Source organism: Silurus meridionalis, chromosome 23 (genome assembly GCF_014805685.1).
Source record: "Silurus meridionalis isolate SWU-2019-XX chromosome 23, ASM1480568v1, whole genome shotgun sequence".
Taxonomy (NCBI): Eukaryota; Metazoa; Chordata; class Actinopteri; order Siluriformes; family Siluridae; genus Silurus; species Silurus meridionalis.
In genome coordinates, this window is record NC_060906.1 from 12,985,906 (window position 1) to 13,007,106 (window position 21,201).

Genomic DNA, 21,201 nt, shown 5'->3' on the forward strand with positions numbered 1-21,201 from the left:
CACAGCCTTTGTTTACAGTCAACTATCTCATTGCTTACCAGACACTACTTTCCACACAGCTTACCCAGTGTGGGGACAAGCCAGATTCGAACCAGCAACCTCTGAGTTCAGCGGCAAGGCTTTTACCACAAAGCCATCAAGTCCCACAATACACCTTCTTTTTTTTGGGGGGTTTATCGTTTGTTTCAGGCTTCAAAGCAAGAAATTCAGACCAGACAGAAACACAGAAAGCAGGATTCGAACCCTGAACCCCACCAACAGCAAAATACCAGTCTTAACCCACTGAACCATCAGGAAGGACCAGCTGCGACATTTGTTTAGAGCAGGTCTATCTTTTCTTTCAAACCATCAACACAAGAATATAATGCTAAAGACAGACATAGGAAGCAAACCCATGACGTGACTAGCAGATGACAAAGCAGGATTTGAACCATGATTCACACCATTAGCAAGGAACCAGCATTAACCCACTGAACTATCAGGAAGGACAAGCTGGGAAGTTTGTTTAGAGCAGGTCTATCTTTCTTTTTAACCCATCAAAACAAGCCAGGTTTGAACCCTGACCACCAACATTAGCAAAGTACCAGCCTTAACCCACTAAGCCATCAAAAAAAAACAGGATGGGAAGCTTGATTTTAGCAGGTCTATCATTCTTTTCAAACCATCAACACAAGAATTTAACGGTAAAGAAAGATGTAGGAAGCGAATACAGATGTAAGTAGCACAAGTTGAACCCACATTGTAAATAACAGGAAGAAAGCAGGATTCGAACCATGATCCCCACCAACAGCGAGATACCAACCTTAACCTGTTGAACCATTGGTGAGGACAGGCTAGGAAGCTTATTTAGAGCAGGTCTATCTTTCTTTTCAACCCATTAAAAACAAAAATATATCGCTAAAGAAAGATGTAGAAAGTGAATCCTGATCGTGACTGGCAGACAGAAAGCAGGATTCGAACCCTGAAGCCCACCAAAAGCAAGAAACCTGATTTAACCCACTGAACCATCAGGGAAGACAGGTCAGGAGGCTTGTTTAGAGCAGGTCTATCTACCTTTAAACCATCAACACAAGAATATAAAGCTAAAGAAAGATTTAGGAAGCAGGAACATAACCTACATCGCAACTAGCAGGTAGAAAGCAGGATTCAAACCCTGATCCTCATGAGCAGCAAGGTACCAGCCTTACCCACTCAACCATGGAAGAGATCAGACTTGGAAGCATGTTTAGATGAGGCACAAGCCTTAAACCACTGAGCGACCACTGCTGAAAAGCATGTGTGCTTTTTGGAGGGTTCATACTTTGTTTCATGCCAGCAGTAAGAAAGAAGGCATGTAGGACTGGCTTTGAAACCTTATCACCAGCGTGGACTATATTAAGGACCATGTTCAGGCACAAGCCTTAAACCACTGAGCTACCACAGAAGTGACTTTTATTTGGTGGAGTTATCTTTCATTAAAGACCAGGAAATCAAGAAATTAATCAAACACAGAATTGAAATGTTTTCAGAGGGGACAAGGTCGAGAGGTTTTATTTACCAACACAGCAACCAGCTTGACCAGGAATCAAACTCTCAAACTCATCCTTGGGGGACCCTGACATTAACCCACTAGGCTATCACATCTATCTATCTATCTATCTATCTATCTATCTATCTATCCATCCATCCATCCATCCATCCATCCATCCATCCATCTATCTATCTATCTATATATATATATATATATATATATATATATATATATATATATATATATATATATATATATATATATATATATATATATATATATATTAGGGATGCAACAATACAGTTAGCCCATGGTTCAATACATACCTCGTTTTTTTAACCACGGTTTTCGGTTCGGTTCTTATGGCTTAACACATAAAAGTGTTTTTTGTTATTCTATGCTTAGGCAATAGGAACAGTAAGAGGTTAAAAAGAAACAAAAAAAACGATTTATTGCAATACTCCTTTATTTTACTTAAAAGCAAAGAAAAGTCCACTGGTTCCTAGTGTTTTGTATAATATAAACATTTTTTATTTTAAAATTAATACTGACATCTCACAGCTGCTGGTAGCCCATGTACAAACTGGGGAACACATCAATTCCTAAATTTTGAAAATAAACATACATGTGAAGTTAGTAAACATAAATTGACCATTTTAAATAAACATACTTTACTTCAGTGAACATAAATAAACCATCTTAATTAAACTTAACAGTACTCCATACAGTATCCTTCATACAGAATGTAAAGTGCCATTTCACTTAGGTCAGCTATCTATTCCTGTATTTTGAGGACCATGTATTCACTGTGTTTGTCAACTCTTCTGCCAAATGAGCGCTTGTATGACTTTCATACAGGGGACGGGTTTGGAGTACAGCGCTGTTCATTTCCCAATCCGACATGTAGTGAACAGTTACAGTGAGGTAACTCACGGTTGCCCGCGAGGTCCAACCATCTGTGGTCAGAGCAAGGCTCTGTGCTTTAGCCAATTCGTACACAATACTGTTGCATGTCTTTTCATAGAGGTCGGGAATTATCTCGGTGCTGAAAACGCGCGAGACGGTAGTCTGTAACGCGGATCGTTTTTATAAGATGACAAAAGCCTGCATCTCCAATCACCGAAAACGGCTGCAAATCTTTGGCAATGAACACCCCCACTGCCTGTGTTATTTTCATGTGTCTCTCGGAACCAGTTGGGTATGTATGCTGGAACGATTCAGCGAGGGACTGTTGTTTTTTGGAGGACTTTATTACCTGCTCTGCTATCCTGCCTTCAGATATTAATATTGCTGGGTGATGGCGCCGCAGATGTGCAATCATATTGGAAGTGTTTTCGTTTGAGTAGGCTACACGTGTAAAACAATTCTTGCAGACAGTCATTTTTTTGTTTACCGTTTTTTCTTCCTCGGCATTATACTCAACAGCAAAACCGAAATGTCTCCACACCACAGATTTAAAAGACGCCGGCGCCTCCTCGTACTGTAGCCTCACTTCACCACCGCTCGCCATGTTAAAGTGTGGAATGATGGTTCAGCGCCCCCTAACTTTAGAGCATAGTGATTGAACATTTACTCGCGGGGAGGAGTTTCTTCATCTCAGCTCATAGACTTACAGGCACACACAGACAGTCAATTCGGAGAGAAATAAAAAGCACATAAATTATTTAAACGTAAAACCGAAAAAACCGCAATACACAAGCGCGTATTGAACCGTGGATGTCGTACCGAACGGTTCAATATTATATTGAGAATTGTGCCATCCCTACTATCTATCTATCTATCTATCTATCTATCTATCTATCTATCTATGATGTGAGGTCCAGTTAACAGCTAAAACAGGTAGCAGTATAAATACTTTTTACTTAAGTACATGTCAGAGCCAAGACTTCTTTACTTTCACTCAAGTAAAAAAAGGTATAATCAGTACTTCAACTTTTACCTGAGTATTTTAAAACATGAGTATCTGTACTTCTACTTAAGTAATAGATGTGTGTACTTTTGCCACCTCTGGTTGTGGCTCCTTTAAGAGCAGAGCGGTATTTTGGGAATAACCTGCCTTCCCGCTATTACTGCGTGTGTTCAAGAGGATTATGTGCTTATTATTTTCTGATGCTCATTTCTAAGTTTCTTTGACTAACCCGTAACGCTGTTGCCAAGAAAAATAAAAAAGCATGAGTTTTGGAAACCTGTCTGTGCTTATATAATTTCTGTTGTAACTGGAGTTAGCGAGCTCTCCCTTCACCCAGACTCAACACGTTACAACGGCTTGTATCTAAACAGTAGCCTACCAAGAAAGTCATTGTTCACTGTCTTCCTCCTTCCTTTCACAACTATTTCTTTCGGGAGTTTATCTTTTGTCATAGTCGTGCGTTTAAAAAAGTTTTTTCTCCCGATGCATTGCAGATCAGAACACAGGTGAGGTGCGTTTTTTCGTTTCCGTTCGGAAATTTCATTGGTCTAATGTTATGGGACTCATTTTTTTGGCTTGAGGTTTGTGATACCGGGAAAAAAAATCCATAAATTAGCCGCTTCGTTGTTTAAGCCGCGGGGTTATAGTCCGAAAAATACGGTAATTCTTGAACATCACATTCCACACTTAGGCCTAATTTGCTGTCAGAATGATCTCCACTCAGGGGAAGATGTTCCACTATCTTTTGGAATGTGGTGGTGAAGATTTGTCACTCAGCCATAAGGGTGTTAGTAAAGTCAGGTAATGATGTAGGGTGAGGAGACCTGGGGTTCCAAATCATCACAACAGTGTTCAGTAGGGTTGAGGTCAGAGCTCTATAGCAGGCTACTCAACATCTTCCTCTCCAACCCCATGTAAACCAAATGTTGGAACAGGTTTGCGTCTTCTAGTTCAAGTGAAGGGAAAATTGAATGCAATCGCATCCAAAGTCATTCCATACAACAGATTGGAATAACTACAAATGATTGGACAATTCAGATGTCCAAATATTTTTGCCTATATAATGTAGTGCTTGTCAAATATAACTTTTAAACCATTTAATATGTCTGTGATATTTAAATATCTTTTTCTTTACATACATATTTGTAGTAATCTATTTTAGAGGAGTTATATTTTTTCAATTCTGTGTGTTCACTGCCCTCTACTGGTGCCGAAAAAAAAGTCAAAACTTTTCGAGGAATAACGTCTTCGATGGGGTCAATTTATTTTTCTTTTAAAGGCCTATCTTGAATTCTTCATAAGCAATTCACAGCGAAACACTTGAGTGAGATAAACCAAATGTTGGAACAGGTTTGCGTCTTCTAGTTCAAGTGAAGGGAAAATTGAATGCAATCGCATCCAAAGTCATTCCATACAACGATGTGACTCAAACTTCGTGGTAACAGATTGGAATAACTACAAATGATTGGACAATTCAGATGTCCAAATATTTTTGCCTATATAATGTAGTGCTTGTCAAATATAACTTTTAAACCATTTAATATGTCTGTGATATTTAAATATCTTTTTCTTTACATACATATTTGTAGTAATCTATTTTAGAGTTATATTTTTTCAATTCTGTGTGTTCACTGCCCTCTACTGGTGCCGAAAAAAAAGTCAAAACTGAAAAACAGTATTTCAGAGGTCAGGTTCCACAGGAAACCTGCAAAGCAAATCAAATCAGTTTTATCATCATATCGTTCAAAGCATAACTGATGCTAACGCAATCGTCAGTTACATCAACTTTTATACTGACGATCGAGAAAACTTGAAATCTAAAAACAGCACTTTAACTTAGCACCTATTAAAAATAAAAATAAATAAACTTTATTTTTATCACAAAAACAGTTTTATTTAATGTCTCTGTATTATTATTTTTTTTTTTTAAATAATTAAGATTTATTCTGTTCATCAAACCCTTTCTTTTAAATTTCAACATAAACATAACGGGGCCATCCAAAATAATAATAATAATAAATCACACAAGATTGATGAAAGGGACAGAGGCCCAAAGACAGAGCAATAAAAAATACATCTTCCTCACATGTAAAATCCACACCCATGATTTTAATTTGAAATAAAACAGAATAAAATAAAAACAAGGATTTTGAATCCTGTTAGCACATCAAACCTCTAACTCCAAGTGCTTGAGTCTTAAGCCACTATAGTGGGTGGCATTGAGGAATAAGACTGGTTCAGCATTCAGAAATATGCCACATATGCAGGCTTTCATTCCAAACACTCCTTAAAAAATATTCTAGCTTAATCCAAACGGGTTTACGAGCTTCCACGTTAAAGTCCAAAGACATGAGCAGGAGACGTCCGAGTTGCCAATGTTAAAACAAATCAACTTTTCCAGTACACTGAATGAAGTTTTGAACACTGCTTTTCGAGGAATAACGTCTTCGATGGGGTCAATTTATTTTTCTTTTAAAGGCCTATCTTGAATTCTTCATAAGCAATTCACAGCGAAACACTTGAGTGAGATAAGAGCTCGCTGTGGCTCACTCACGGATGGTACCAGAACTGGACCAACATCTGTCTATACAACATGAATGGAATAAATGTTGATCGTGTTGATCCATTTTGCAGTGACATTTATGTACTGGGTGTTAAGTTTCTAGTCAAACATTTCCCCCCCAAAAAAGGACATGGGACAAATAAATTCAAGACTGAATGAAGGCCTCAAGAGTGCATGAAATAACAGGACTCCATTATGGAGAGTCTTTGGGACCACACACTATACAGAAATATATATAAAAGAATATAGACTCATGTTCTCAGGTGAAGGCTTTTCAAAATGCATCCCTTAACAGTGAATGTTTTTTTTTGTTTTGTAATGGCAAGAAGTGTATATTCTCCCCCAGTGTGAGCACACCTTGTCCTTTTCGAATTTTACATAAAATTGTCAAAGGAAACAGAGTAGAGAAGGGTTTTTTTTTTTTTTTTTTTACAGTGCTGGTGGGGGAAAAACAAACAAATGCAGGAGTGTACAGTAAAGTACGCAGCACAAGAAACATGGAGATGTGGCGTCCCTGTGGCAGAACGTTGGTTTTAGCTTGATGGAAGTATGGAGCGACGTCCAATGGTTTAGGTGGGAATGATGCCGTCGCTGTTCTGAATTCCTCGTCTCAGTTCCAGCTCTTCCAGCTTCCGCCACAAGTCCTCCCGGTCCTTATCCTTTTTCTTTTCCCTGAAACCAAAAGAAAACCCAGAGACTTGTAGACTGCAGGTGACTTTCACAATTAGTTCCAGTGTAGACCAAAAAGCTAAGAATCGTACCGCTGGCGTTCTGATTTGTAAGTTGCAGCAAGTTCATCGAACAGCGCGCTGTTCATCTCCATGAATGCTTTCAGCACGTTGTAGATTAAAGCAGATATCGCTCTGGTGATCACAAAAAAAGAAAGTAAAAAAGAGAGTTTGATTTTATAAACATGTTCGCGAACACTGCATTGAATGAACACAAATAGCACTGGGATTTTTGCAATTAAAATTCACCGTGGACATAAGAAACAACACACAATCCACAAGTGCAACCAGAGCGAATAAACTATTTGATTTTATAAAGTAAACTAATGGCAACCTCAGCTGAGCATGAGCAGCATGCACTTAGATGCTGCAGCAGCTATTAATTATAGTGCTGAAACGATTCCTCGAGTAACTTGAGAAATTCGAATATGTAAAAAGAAATTAAATAAATTTGTTCAAAATATTATTATTATTTATGCTTCGTTTAGTCCATTTAACTACACACGTAGCAGTGTGTTTCACAGCGGACCATTATTACTGACGCACCACTCTCTAAACCTTTGGAGAGCTCTGGACAGGTAAACACATGCTGCAGAATGAAACAAATGGAGGAACGGAGAGAAAACTGCGAGGGGCCACATTGAATTTTTTTTTTTTGCCTAATTCCGACTTTTCTCACAATTTTGCAATTTCAAATTTATTTCTCGTTATTCTCAAATTACAAGGTTTTTTTTTTTGCCAATCAGACAGTCATCTGGTCTGTAGGGGCAGAAATATTTACACACTGTAACCCGTTTCATTTTCAATCAATATAATCGCATGGTATCAAACTGAGCCTCCGGTCCTTGGAGAGAACTAACAATCATCTAATTCATCTAACAATCAGCTCTGGAGGAGACGGAACAAGATGAGGCAGAGGAGCCTCGTTCATACACCAACAGCTTCAAACTTTCACAACATGGTGGATGTTTACATGAAATGTCACAGTTGGGAGCTAAAAAAAATCTGAATTAGGCAAACTTTTTTTTTTAATGTAGTGGAAACGGGCTTCCACAGATTCAGACAAAGAAAACGACATTTATTTATATATTTCTATTTGCATTTTGATGGAATATGGCACTTAAATGCACTAAAAGGAAAAGTTACTTTTAAGAGACCTTTCTTATTTTCTCTTGTATATTTAGTGTTGCTCCTTAATTAAAAAAAAATTTAAAAAAAGCAAAACAAAAAGTACATTTTATCCGATTATTTGAATCGGAGTGAAAACATACACCATACATATTTTTTACAATAATGATAACATGGGCAATTAGACAATTAACAGGTCATTGATTAAGATTATAGTTTTATATACAGCGATCAGGCATAACGTAATGACCACCTGCCTAATTTTGTGTTGGTCCCCATTTGCTGCCAAAACAGTTCTGACCCATCGAGCATCAACATCATTACCTTCTTCAGAAATTTGAGCTACAGGAGCTCGTCTGTTGGTTCGGACCACACGGACCAGCCTTCACTCCCCACGTGTATCAATGAGCCATATATTTGTGTATGTATAGATATGTACAGGTATAAGGGCTTCAACAACTAATCGATAATAAAGCACTGGATCTGTTCCATCATGACTCGCACGCATCAGGTTGCACGTTTTTAGTAATAAATTTTTCCTCTTTTTAAATCATGCCTGTTAGCTTGTGCATAACTTATCTGTTTTCAGAAATGATTTACTGCGCTTTACAACCTTCAAATGCTTGTTTTCAATGTGTGTATATTTCATTTATGCAAATGATTTAATTATTATACAAATTTTTTTAAACTATTCTTCTAGAAGCTTATATCTTCATAGCTCAACAAAATGTCTGTGTATTTTTTCCAAGCATGGTTGTCATACTCAAATACTTTTCTTTCTGTAAAACAAACAAACAAAAAAGCACATGTGAATTTGTTAAAAAGAAGAAATCCCACATGCACTCCAAAAAACAGCCACTATAAGCTTTAAAATGTCAAAATTAAAAAAAAAAAATGCAAAAGCCACATATTGAGTATAAGTTTAAGTACACTTTTATGCATAAACTCCTTGAATTACAGTTCTATATAGTTATAATAAGCAAAACAGCTTAAAAATAATAATAATACGATTCAGGGCTCCAGACTGCGAATACAATTGTCGCATTTGCGACCAAAAAAATAATTAATTACGAGTAATATTTCTGTCTAGATCGCCACCTGTGACCATATAATTTTGCAGGTTATGACAGAATAATCTGCATGTTATGACTTTATATGTGGGTGTTCTGTGAAGAATGGCCTCTCACATAATTTGTTGACGTAATAAACTAAGATGCAGGCTTGAGTTAAAGCGGCAAAATAACCGGACAGTAAAGCAACACTCGCCTTTCCCCATCAAACTAAACTAAACTGAAAATATCCGACTTTTTCCAAACACTCTACATCTCTGTTTAACTCTTCCTCTGATCACACACCTGTAGTAAAAAAGCAGGCTGCAGTTGTGCCAGCGCTGGAGAAAGGAAGAACAACAGACACACTGAGAACCATCTTTCTGTCAGTGAACACAGAAATAAAAGTGCCAAAAGACTTTTGAAAAACCTCTTGGATCTAAGAGTTTTCATGGCTGATGTATGATCACCAGACGCAGAAACTGTTTTGCGACTTCCGCTCTAATTGGGACAGAGGAAAGAATGGAAAGAGATAAAAATACAATTTAACACCGCCTATATGATCGCTTCAGTTCCCGGGCCATGCTGTAAAAAGATGGCAGATGAATACACAACAAGAAGTAAGTGTTTTACATTTTTTAAAGTTGATTCTTGTGTGGCGCCTGTTGTTTTTCTCATAAGAGCCACTGGCTCCTTAACTGATTTTTTTTGTCTGGAGCCCTCCAATTTAAAAAAAAAAAAATCATCTGATTAATTGATTTATTAAAAGAAATGTTAGTTGCAGCCCTAATAATTTATTTTTTAACCTATTTTTTTAATTATTTTATTTACTTTTTATCATTTTATCACTTTAGTTATACTTTTAATATACTTTACTTTTTTAAATTCTATTTCTAGTTTACATGTTGGACAGTCATAAGAAGCATTTAACTACATGTCGTACTCTGTATGAATGTGTATTTGGTAAATACAAATGTAAATTTGAATTTATGAGACATGTAAGGGACATTACAAAATAAAGTCACACTAAAAAAAGGGAGTTAGTGTAAAAAAACATTTTGCTTCATGAGGAGATGATGTATCAGAAATGCCATAAAGATCTCCTGGAAATCCAGCCATCAATGATGCCCGATTCTGAGTAAACTTACGGGTTCCAGTGCTCTTTGGAGATCCTGTAAAGACTGGCAAACATGATGGGCAGGATAACACTGGAGTTCTCCTCTATCAGACTCATGATATATTCATTGTTCCAGTAATACAGGGCTCGCTCCGCCACCTGCCAAGCAGATTTAAAGTGTTAATACCGTGTAATTGCTGTTAAAAAGATGTGGCTGAAATGTATATAGTAAATTTGTAAGTGTGAGTATGGGGATGACCTGAAAGTGAGGACTGGATACACATCTGGAGATCTGCTTGAACAGAGGCTCCTGGACCTTGACAAACTGTGTGGGCTCAATCACATCTAGGATCTCCTCCAACTCACCAAGGAACATAACCTAAGAACATGCCAGCAAGAGAATAATAAAACAGAGCAGGCATCTGCTGTCACGGGGCAAACAACAGCTTATCGCCACGCGCAAACTTGTTGTTACACTTTTTTTTTTTTTTTTTTTTCTGCACAACAAGAGCAAAGACGAAAGACTGGGTCATAGCAGGAGACACAGGAGCAGCACACTGGCCCTCTCTGATGTTTTGATTTTAGCCATGAGCTCAGTGAACAACTTGGCAGTTAGCTTAGCCAACAAAGAAACAAGAATCACACACTGATAGTGTTACATAAGAGAACCCAATAAACTCCTGTGAAATGCTCAAGCATATTTATATTCGCAATTTAAGCTACAAATTGTCATTTACCTCTTTCTGACTGCAGGTTTTTGGCCAAAACTTTAACAAGCCCCTTATCACCTGAAAAGTTCAAAAATATAATGAGACACAGAGGGGGACAAAAAAAACTATCAAACAGAAACAGTAGAGCTGTGAGCAGGATGTCACTTACAGGTTCTGTTAGCGTGGGATCTTTCTCTAGGAATTGCACAATACAGTAGGCCAGCTGCAAGAGACACAAATGTGGAGAAGTGTGTGTGTGTGTGCTGGCTTGACAACAGCAGCAGTGAAGAATTCATACAGTCCCCCTCACTCCACTCACTGCTCTCCCTCAAGGCAATCTATAGAGCACTCACTTACTTACTGTAGGGTGTCCTCAATTTCACCCCTTTTAAAGAAATCTGCTCAGATACTGACCAATTTCTTTAATCACACAAACACCAAAACTTGGCGAAAGAAATCCATCCATCTCGTGTTTTAAATGGCCTTTGCTTTTTACAGTGTGAAATTAAGAGTAAGCGGTCACGAGAAGTGGTGCAAAGGGGAGGCACATTTCCAGTACATTTCTGGAAACTTTGCATGGGAACTTCAACTAGGGAATTTTAGAAAATTCCAAATTTGGTTCCAACTTATATGGAATTTATGAGAATTCATTAGAAATGTATACAAACTATCGTATACAAACAAATATAAACATTTTATTAGGTCAAGCTGACATGCATGCAAACTACTACAGAAAAAAAAAATAAAAAAACATTTCTGACTAATTAAACTGTTAGTATAATTTGTTGCACAATAGCTTAGACACGGCACAAGAAAGATTTAAACGTAAATGTATGCAATATTTATGTAATTTACATGACATGTTTTCACAAAATTGTGTGTGCTAGATTCAAGAAAATATCTGTATTATGGTATGGAAGGAGGCACAATGTTATAGGAAAACCTGCAATTTTGTAAATTCCCAGTTTATTCACATTAATTTCCGTTAATTCCCATGGAAAGTTTCTGCAATCCTAGTCACCAGCATGGATCAAGATGACACAGACAAAAGAAACAAAACAACCCATAGTTAAACAGGCAAAGCAGGCACAAAAGCCAGAATACCTGTGCATGGAAGAGGGACAGACTTTTCGCTGAGTGTAGAGGCAATAAAACTTTTACTAGGAACTGCTTATGTTCAGCTTTCAGAGGAAGTGCAAAACCATTGATGATACTAGAAGGGAAAGAAAAATAGCATGAATCTCATCATGGAATGAATGTGTACATTCTACACTACTATAAAAGACTACAAAGGCACACACCTTCCCAAGATCTCCAACAGCTCAGCCACTCCATTGAAGTGCTCGGTTTCATACACAAACCTGGAGAAAAGGCAATGAAAAACAGAGCACAAGAGGTCAGTCTTGAAATATTCCACATCATATGATCGGACTGGTTACTAAATAAAGTACAATGATTTCTCTTTTCTTACCCTAGAAAAATGTTGTTGATCTGTTTGCGGATGAAAGCCCTAAGACCGAGGAACTTGCCATAAATTCTGTGCAGGACAGTCTTCAGGCAGTCCCTCTCACGAGGGTCCTCACTGTCAAACAGCTCCAAAAGCTGAGAACAAACAAAGCAGAGGGGAGACAGAGGCACTTGGTCAACAGGCAGGTTTATTTAGCAGCACCCAGAAACACACATATTGAACTGGCAATACATGCTTGGTAACAGTGACCACACAAAAAGAAACAGCTAAGCAAAGTGTACAATACACATCCATTTACAAAACACACACCTGTAGTACAAATTTCTGGTCAATGTATTTTTTGGCAATGCTAGGCTGAAATTCCTGACTCTCCAAAAAGCGAATGAAGAACTCGTAGACAAGCTGGAGAAACAGACAAGGATTGGGTCACATTTTTCTGCCAAGGATAAACATTTGGATATCATAATTCTACAAACAACACAGGATGTATGGGAGCAGTACGATACGATTTGTGGGTGCAGAGATTTAAATTTTGCAAAGTTGCTCTTGATTCCACCTGCAAGTGGGGCCATGAGGCTTCCAGCGTAGGTTCATCCTCCTCTGGGTCAAACTCATTACTGTCACTAGGAGGAAGTGTCCGGAATATGTTACAGGACACCTACCAGATAAACAAACACACGGTGAAACATCTTAACAGCCCTGTTGCTTATGAATGTCAAGTGAAGACAACGACAACTGATCATGACTGGAGCACCAACCATTTTGACAACCTCTGGATAGGTCTGTTCTGTGAGGTAACCACGGCTTAGTGTGACATAATCCACCAGCTCGTTCAAGGTAGAGCGCTTGTACTCCTTCATCTTGAGGTCAGACAGTGTGTCTATGAAGTCAAACAGAGTGCAACACTGCTGCAGCTTCTTTAGAAACAACTCTGGCTGCTCTTGGGCAGACACATCTGGAGGGAGAGAGAGTGTGAGATTAAAAGAGGAGGAAAACAACAAAACTGTGTGCTGTGTGTCTCTGTGCGTGCACATGCGAGGATTTTACAAAATCAGCACCTTTTTCTCCTTGATGTGTTAGAAATGAAACCCACGCCTCAACCACTAAAAGACACTTATCCTGTTTCAGAGTTTTCATTTATCTGTTGTTCTTGTCTTTTTAAAAAAAAAAACCCTGAACTCTAAACAGAAAAAACATTGTGCCCCAGAACAACAGGCATCTAAAATAAACTATGGCCAAATGCATAGACACTTACTTACCACACTGGCATTAATATGGTCTCTTCCCCCCACCACTTTTGTAGCTATAATAGTTTCACAGTTCAAGGAAGGAATAGAAATCCATTACATTCTGGAGCATGGTGGTGGGTAGGGCACTGATAACATTGGAAAATGATGCCTTAAAAAGACCTCACCTTGTACAAGGGAATAGTCATGTGGGAACAGGCTTGGGCTTCTTAGTTATTGTAAAGCTCCCACATATACAACAGTGTTTGGAACAGTTAAGAAGGTCCACATAAGGGTGGGATGGGCAAGGGTCCACATACTTTTAGCCACACAAACTCTCTAAATAACTCTCATGCAGTATTGAGCTCAATGAATACCTGACCGTGGTGGGTTTGATACCTTTCAGTAGCGGCAGCTGCACTAGTTCGATGGGTTTGTCCTGAGACTTGAACTGAGACGAACTCTGGGATCGCTTCTGCTTAGCTTTCCGGACTGACTTCCTGGAGAAGCCGTCCACCTTGTCTACGGATGGGGGTGTGGTGGCTGCTGAAGACATAGCACTGAAAAAAAGAAGAAAAGTAACATACATATATTACTATCAAACCATATCACAAAAGTAAGACCACCGCACATACAGAACCAAAAATGTCAGGAAAATAAAGAATACACACTGGATTAATAAGTAATAACATCTCTCACATTCCCTCTGCATTTCTTTCACAATTGGTTGCAATGTATGTTGTTACTACTGTATGTTTATGGTTGGCTGTATTTTAGCTGCTGTTTTTCAGGGTTGCCTCACCCAAGCAAAAGAACTGGCCCTAGGGTAAAACCGAGCACTGTTGTCTCATTGTTCAATAGAGCATACAATACAATGCCCACATGAATACCATACACTGGTCAATGAAATATAACACCGTTGGCAGGTTAAAAGCCAGGCAGCGAGTAAAGCTAGCCAGATGAAGGATGGATGTGCTAGCAGCATGTAGGTCTTCCCTCTGACTGTCAACACTTACATAACACATCCTCACAGGCCCGATGGGGAATAAAGAGGTCTAACCTGACAGGAAGTTTTCCTCACTGCCATATGCTTCACACACACATCATTACTGAATAAAGCTGTGTGCCAAGGACATGCTTTTAATAGGAGAACTGACCCTCAACCAAACTGAAAATGTTCATAACCAAGGTTAGCAGTCTGCCTGTGCTGCACATGTCTACACTTTACTGACCTTAACAGATCTTATAAACGGTCATCGTCATGATGCACATTTCATTACATAAATTCCTACACTGTGTTTGGCAAACAGACACACAAGAGATGTTAATAATGGAAGTATGGTTTCTAAGGCATTATGCATTAAATTCAGGTCTGTTAGCTTGAGTATGTTATATTACATTCTGTCTCTAAAACTATGACAAAATAAGAAAGAATGATAGAGAGATGAAAGCAGCCATAAAAATGGACTTTGTTGCAGAAACACAGTCTCTGTAAATCTGTACCAACTTCCACATATTGAGACACCCGCAGAAAGGATGAAAAAGATATATGGTCATTTGGTAAAACCTATAGAGTGGTTTTCAAGACAGAATTTATACAAGACACACTGCATTATTTAATATGAAGTGGAAGATGAGTGGATTACTACCAGACTAAAGGGCGCTATTCTAAGATTAATAATACAGGTCTGGGGTTCTGATTATGGAAGCAGGAAAGCACAGAAGAGCCCAAAAAGGTCTTGTATTGATATCCATCATATAAAAGGGTTCAAAAGACTGGAAAAGAGATTTGCACCAAATGTTTTAAATAAAACCCAAATAAATGTGGGTACCTCACCAACACATCTAAGAAGCTACATTACCTGTAATAACCAAAATGCTGAATCTTAGTGTACAGTACTAATAGTAAATTACAATCCATTGTTACATCGTGATGATATGACCTGAATGATGAAGAACTGGAGTTGGTTGCTTCTAAGGAGTATGTTAAAATTATTGAACGTGTAGCTGTGGATTATAATGCTACTACCATGACCATTTGCCAGCACTCACAGATGCCTTTGATGTTTTCAGTACAAAACTGACTAAACAGTTAAATAGGACAGTTCATTTTCATTAGTTGGATCTAGAATTCTGCCAGTTTTATTCATAAATGTGTGTGTGTGTGAGATCTAGAGAGAGAGAGAGAGAGAGAGAGAGAGAGAGAGAGAGAATTACATGCACCAATGTCACCGACTTCTCTGATGGAGTCAACTGATTGTGCCCTTTTTGTTATATTTTCCATTTTATCATCTGTTTCAGCTTGTCAATTCCATCTTCAGCCTCTGCCCATTTACCAAATCACCATATTTTCCATGCAAATTAAATGACACGCAAAAAGGACAGAAGCCTCATTCTGTATGTGACTATGCTGGTATGTTACTATAGTTACAGTTTTTAAGAAGGCAGCATATTAATACAGAGTGGTGGTTAAATGGACTGCCTGCATATTCAATGGTTTAAACACACACCTTCCATTCAATCAGAATCAAGTTTGCAGGCAGATGATGGTATAACCAACTTTATATAACATAAAACAAATTCTAAAATAAAGACTGATAGAATAGACTATGTCAATCCACAGAAACAGGCAACAAAATGTAAATCAGCAAAAACCGGTCCTTATTTAGCTTTATATTTTGGAACAGGACTTAAAGATTTCCACTGGGAAACAGCAGTGGCAGCAGTAACAGAACAGCTAGATGTGCAGTCACTACACATAATTTGTGTTTTTGGCCTCCATTAACATGAAACTGTCTTTTTATCAAGTTGCATTATTTGTCGCATAAAAGCACAATAAAATAATTACTTGCATGAAGGGCTGAAACGATTCTTTGAGTCACTCAATTAATTAGAATACAAAAATGCAACATGTTTGCCTCAATGCTTCGTTTAGTCTATTTAACTACACACGGAGCACTGTGTTTCCCCACGGACCATTATTACTGACGCACCACCCGCTGAACTCTGGACCACTCTGGGGTCTCATTTGTAAAAAAAGATTTCCATGTGAAGGTTGTGCATGCGAAGGGCTCAGAGTTTACTTACAGGTGTGCACTTTTTCCCAGTCAAATTATTATTTTTCTATAAATTACAACCTTTGCATGGAAAGTAGCATACGCCCATTTTTAACCTTGTTCTGTGCGTATGCCAGGTTTATAAATGAGACCCCTGGACAGGTAGACACAGAAAATCCTGCAGAATGAAAAATGGAGGAATGTAGAGAAATCAGTGTGGGGCTCTTTTGGGATCATTTCAAACTAATACATAAAAACACAGTTCATTTTTTGTATTTTTTTTTTTTTAAGTCATTTGAAATTCATTTTTATTGATCATTTTTTTATTTAAAGACATAAAACTGATTATTTAAGAAACATTGGGAAACATTTTATAAAAACCCAGGATCCTGCTGTAGCAGATACTGCACTAATCCTGTCAACCAAAGTTGAGACTCGGAGGCCACCACTGGTACAAACTCAACAAAAATGGACCACTTACCAAAGCTTTTAAATTAAAGAGGACTTGGGTTTTCAGATCTACTCAAGGCATAAGAATTCCACCTGATCTCAGTAGTCTGTGACTGCCTGCTATACTTGACTGCATTTTCTTCAAACAGAGTTCATGATAGAAGCAAGCTGTACTAAAAACACATCAACATGGCCAAATAGACTGTCCTGCAGAAACAACTGCAGCTGAAGAACACATGATTTCGCCTTCACCCAGAAAAAGAAAGGACTCTTTCAATGTGAAAAATCCAGATACAAGGCAGAAGTTTGTGCAAATGAGATGTGTGTTAACAGCCTTTTGGTGATTTATCATCGTCAAATTCAAAAAACAGTAATCAAAAAGTATTTGATGGAATATTGGATGGAAAATAGGGCACAGACAAACGGTACAGAGCTCTTCCTCTATAATACAGAAAATATTTATATTACACTACGCTTTTGGCCAAATACCATAGTTTAGGCTTTTGTGTTAGTAAATGGCTAAAACTGTTCTTAACTGACTAATAAGCCTTAAAAATGTCTAAATAAAAGTCTTTTTGGATTGGATCAGGTGCATATCTCTGATCATTTTTTCCCCTATCCACTCCAATGATAAAACGCTTGCATCCTGACAGCAAAAACATTTCTACAGGGGGAACAAGTTGGCAATGGGTTGCATTTCCTATATCTGGATCTATGCAAACAATCTGGATGTTCGCATAGGCGCACATGGTCATTTCTTTAAATGCCTAATGTGATTAAATACCTAACGTGAAATTAAAAAGTAGAGATGATTAGCAGTTTGAACATATACTTGGTCTGGGTGGTAGAATCTCGACTGTGCTGCTTAATTGGGAAACCACTGGTTTATGGTTGTGACTCCTGAAGTGTCCATTTTTGTTTCAGAAAGTGCTTAAAATCTGGCAAAGGATAATGATGTATATCCGGATGGGACTACAATGATTCTTGGAAAATAAAAATAAAAAGGCAACATTTCTCCATCTCCAAACAGGATGGAGAAAAAACATTTCAAGGCCAATCAAGAAAAAATCTAATCACATAGTGGGACCTGTAAAGCAGAAATTACCCCAGGACCCTATGTAAATTATTTTTTGTTCGAATAGGGCTTATGAAACAGCCAGCAAATATTTCTGATTTTCTTTCAAATGTGTCTGGCTGGAATTTAACAAATGATGCAGGGGGCAAAAAAGCAGTAACCTTGGGTTCATCTGCTTTGACAAACAGCTGATCATTCTCATGCTAATCTGATAAATGCAAGTAATACTGTATTAAGACTGCAGGTGCATTACAGTATTACCTATTTGATTAAGCCTTGTGCTAGCCAGCTAAAAAATATTTTTATATTAATGCACTTTATAAATAATCACAAAAACACCACATTGATGGATTATCTGATGGTCAAAAGAATCAATCACCACATATCTGCTGATATCAAACTTTAAATGTATATGGGTTTTAACCGTATAGTCCCGAATACAAAAAGACCCTAATTATACAATGAAACCCCCTTTCAAAGTGTACCTTTTGGGGAAAAAAATTTTGAAGACCAATTTTGTCTTTCATAAAGAAAATGCTTTAATTTGAAAATACTTTTCATATGGCATACCATATATAATCTGCAGTCATCTGGATTTAATAATTAGCCTAGGCTGTCCATCTCATTGTGGAAAAAAAAACATGTCCGTACCCATGCCAGGAGTATCCAATCGCAGAGCAGACTTACGTACTGACATACTTGCCGGTCAATTTCATCGATGTGGCCGATTTTAGAACCACTGTAAGCTTTTCTTTGACTACAGGTATTAGCATTTCTAAGACTTTAGACTTAAACATTTCTTAAGACTGTATTGGGCTTGCCATCTCCGGATATTACATTCTGGCATGTCGTATTTTTTTTGGCTGCTTGACAGTTGTTCGATGACTCGGCTGCATTTATCACTATGATTTGAAACTTTGCATCATACGCTTGCCTCAGATGGTGGTTCACTTAGCAGAACTGCTACGTTCTGGAAAGTCAATGGTCATCATGCAGTCCCGGTACTGAAGACCACCATAGTTTATCAGGTTGCTTTAGTCCAGGAGAACCTATTAACCTGTATTTGGTGCCACCTATTTTTGCAGGTATATGGTTTTATTGACATGTAATATTCTAAAGCCCGAATACAAGATAACTATTTATTAGATGCATTTCCATTAGAAAAATAAATAAATATAGTATTTTCAAGACAATACGAAATAAATGTGAAATAAATACATGGGGAAACAAGTTGGCTAAAAGTGCATGAATGAGCTTAGTGGTTTAGAGGTGAAGCAAATCGTTGACACAATGAAAACATAAACAAACTCTTGCTCAAGTGAGAAAACAAACATCCGAATATCGACTGCAAACAAATTAAGGGCATGTGTTCAAAATAAATATAATGATGTTGACATGCAGACAGTTCAGCATACGCATAAAATAAACTTCATATACCAGGCAACATAATCACTTTTGGTTCGTGAAAGCCATAATATTTTGTCAGCCTGCACTTTCTTCTTTAGTCCACTATTATTTGCAGCTCTGACACAAGATCCACGAATCATTCTTTATGCTACTTGTGATCAAATCAAATCCCTTCAGAACATCTTTTGACAATCTGTATAATAAATCGGGTGAGTGGAGGACTTTGTCACCTCCCTCACCAGGCACTTGACATGTACACCACATCAGATAAGGAATAACTTACTCAAGCAGTTTACAGGGAAAAAATGTGTGAGCTGAATTACAGTGCATGAAGCCTTTTGGGTACACAGGGTGAAATCTGAGATCCATTAATGATCAACACTATATATATATATATATATATATATATATATATATATATACACACACACACACACACACACATAGATATACACACACCCTCTTTTTGTGCAGCATATAAATGACGTGTAAATGCAAACCCCATGCAACAAGATCATTGATTTCTTTACGAGTTTATAAGAATAACATGCAAATGCAAACTACTCGAGCTGAGCAAAGCCTCTGGTTTACTGCTGCATTCTTCAGAATGACACCTGATTGAGAGTTTGTGTGAGAGATTGAACGAAACACTGTCGAAAGTTTTGAAACCTCAAACACCGACTTCTAAACGATGCAATATTTACCTCAACCCGTCAGCTTTCCAATCGTGCTGGCTGGATACCAGGAGCGTGTTCAGGGCGGTGTAAGCTAGCGCCGCTGTAAAATGCCTGCTAGTTTTCCCCTTTTCACAGGACTAGCACGCTTTCAAATCCAACCTCCAGCTCGGTAACAAAATATCCAGGCAGCCGTAACGCAATAACCGTCGTGCAGGTATTGCGATTAAAGAAACCGCGCAGAGCAGCCAGCGTTCACGCTGAACAAGGACGGAGCAGCCAGCTACCAGTCGACCCGAGCGCGCCTCGACATAGCTAGCGAGCAGGCTAGCCGCTTCTAGAAGCTAATCCCTCCGCTACTGTCCCAGCCTGGCTGCGGTTCCCCCCCGAGCGGCTTAACGTAAACGGAATAAACCGACCGGCTACATCTCCCACTCTTCTAACATGAACTCTAACATGCTTTTTAGAATTATTATCGTTATTAAGTATTAATTTTTTTCTTGTAATAGTTATCGGTTTATTGAAACCAAACGCTAACAAGCAACCGTCCGAAGTTTTTTTTTTTTTTCCTTTTTTTCTTTTTTTTCTGCCTCAAAACAGACACAACGGCAACAAACTTTACTATTTCTTAGTCAAATACGCGCATAACGATTGGTTAGTGACAAAAGGTTCAGTTTAATGATTGGTCGAAATAACTGCCAATCTCTTGTGCCGGGAGTAGACACGCCTACAAAAGTAAACTGTCGATGACGTAGGACAGTTAGCAAGTTAGGCTGAGCGTAAGAGAGCGGAGCAGAAATGCCCGGATGCTGTGGAATGTGGAACGTCACATCCGAGCAGTTTCAGATGAACACCGTCCAATGTGTTAGAAAACCAAAACCTTTATTTTTAATATATTATTATTATTAGTTTATTATTTTTTAAAAAGAATATAAAGCACGAAATTCTTGAACACAGATTTACATTACCTTTGTTTCACACACACACACCAGGGATCTTTTCACTTAAATCATGACACTGATTAATAATAATAATATTTCCAATGACTTACCGATTAATTAGTCTCCTAAATAATATTAGAAAAAACAATACAGTTATTAATCAGTATGATTTTATAGATAATGAGCAGAA

The 21,201-nt window shown here is 38.0% G+C and overlaps 1 protein-coding gene across 1 annotated transcript; it reads right to left on the bottom strand.

Moving 5' to 3' along the window:
* Positions 1-5,508: 5,508 nt before the first annotated feature.
* On the bottom strand, positions 5,509-20,677 carry ppp2r5ea (protein phosphatase 2, regulatory subunit B', epsilon). The gene is made up of 14 exons (XM_046835854.1): positions 20,101-20,677; positions 13,808-13,968; positions 12,941-13,137; positions 12,739-12,840; positions 12,492-12,584; positions 12,186-12,316; positions 12,016-12,075; positions 11,819-11,927; positions 10,884-10,937; positions 10,742-10,792; positions 10,264-10,383; positions 10,036-10,163; positions 6,744-6,845; positions 5,509-6,654 (listed from the first exon to the last, which is right to left on the bottom strand). The coding sequence occupies exons 2-14, from the start codon at positions 13,962-13,964 to the stop codon at positions 6,552-6,554; spliced, it is 1,407 nt and encodes a 468-aa protein (XP_046691810.1). The 5' UTR covers positions 13,965-13,968; positions 20,101-20,677; the 3' UTR covers positions 5,509-6,551.
* Positions 20,678-21,201: the final 524 nt, after the last annotated feature.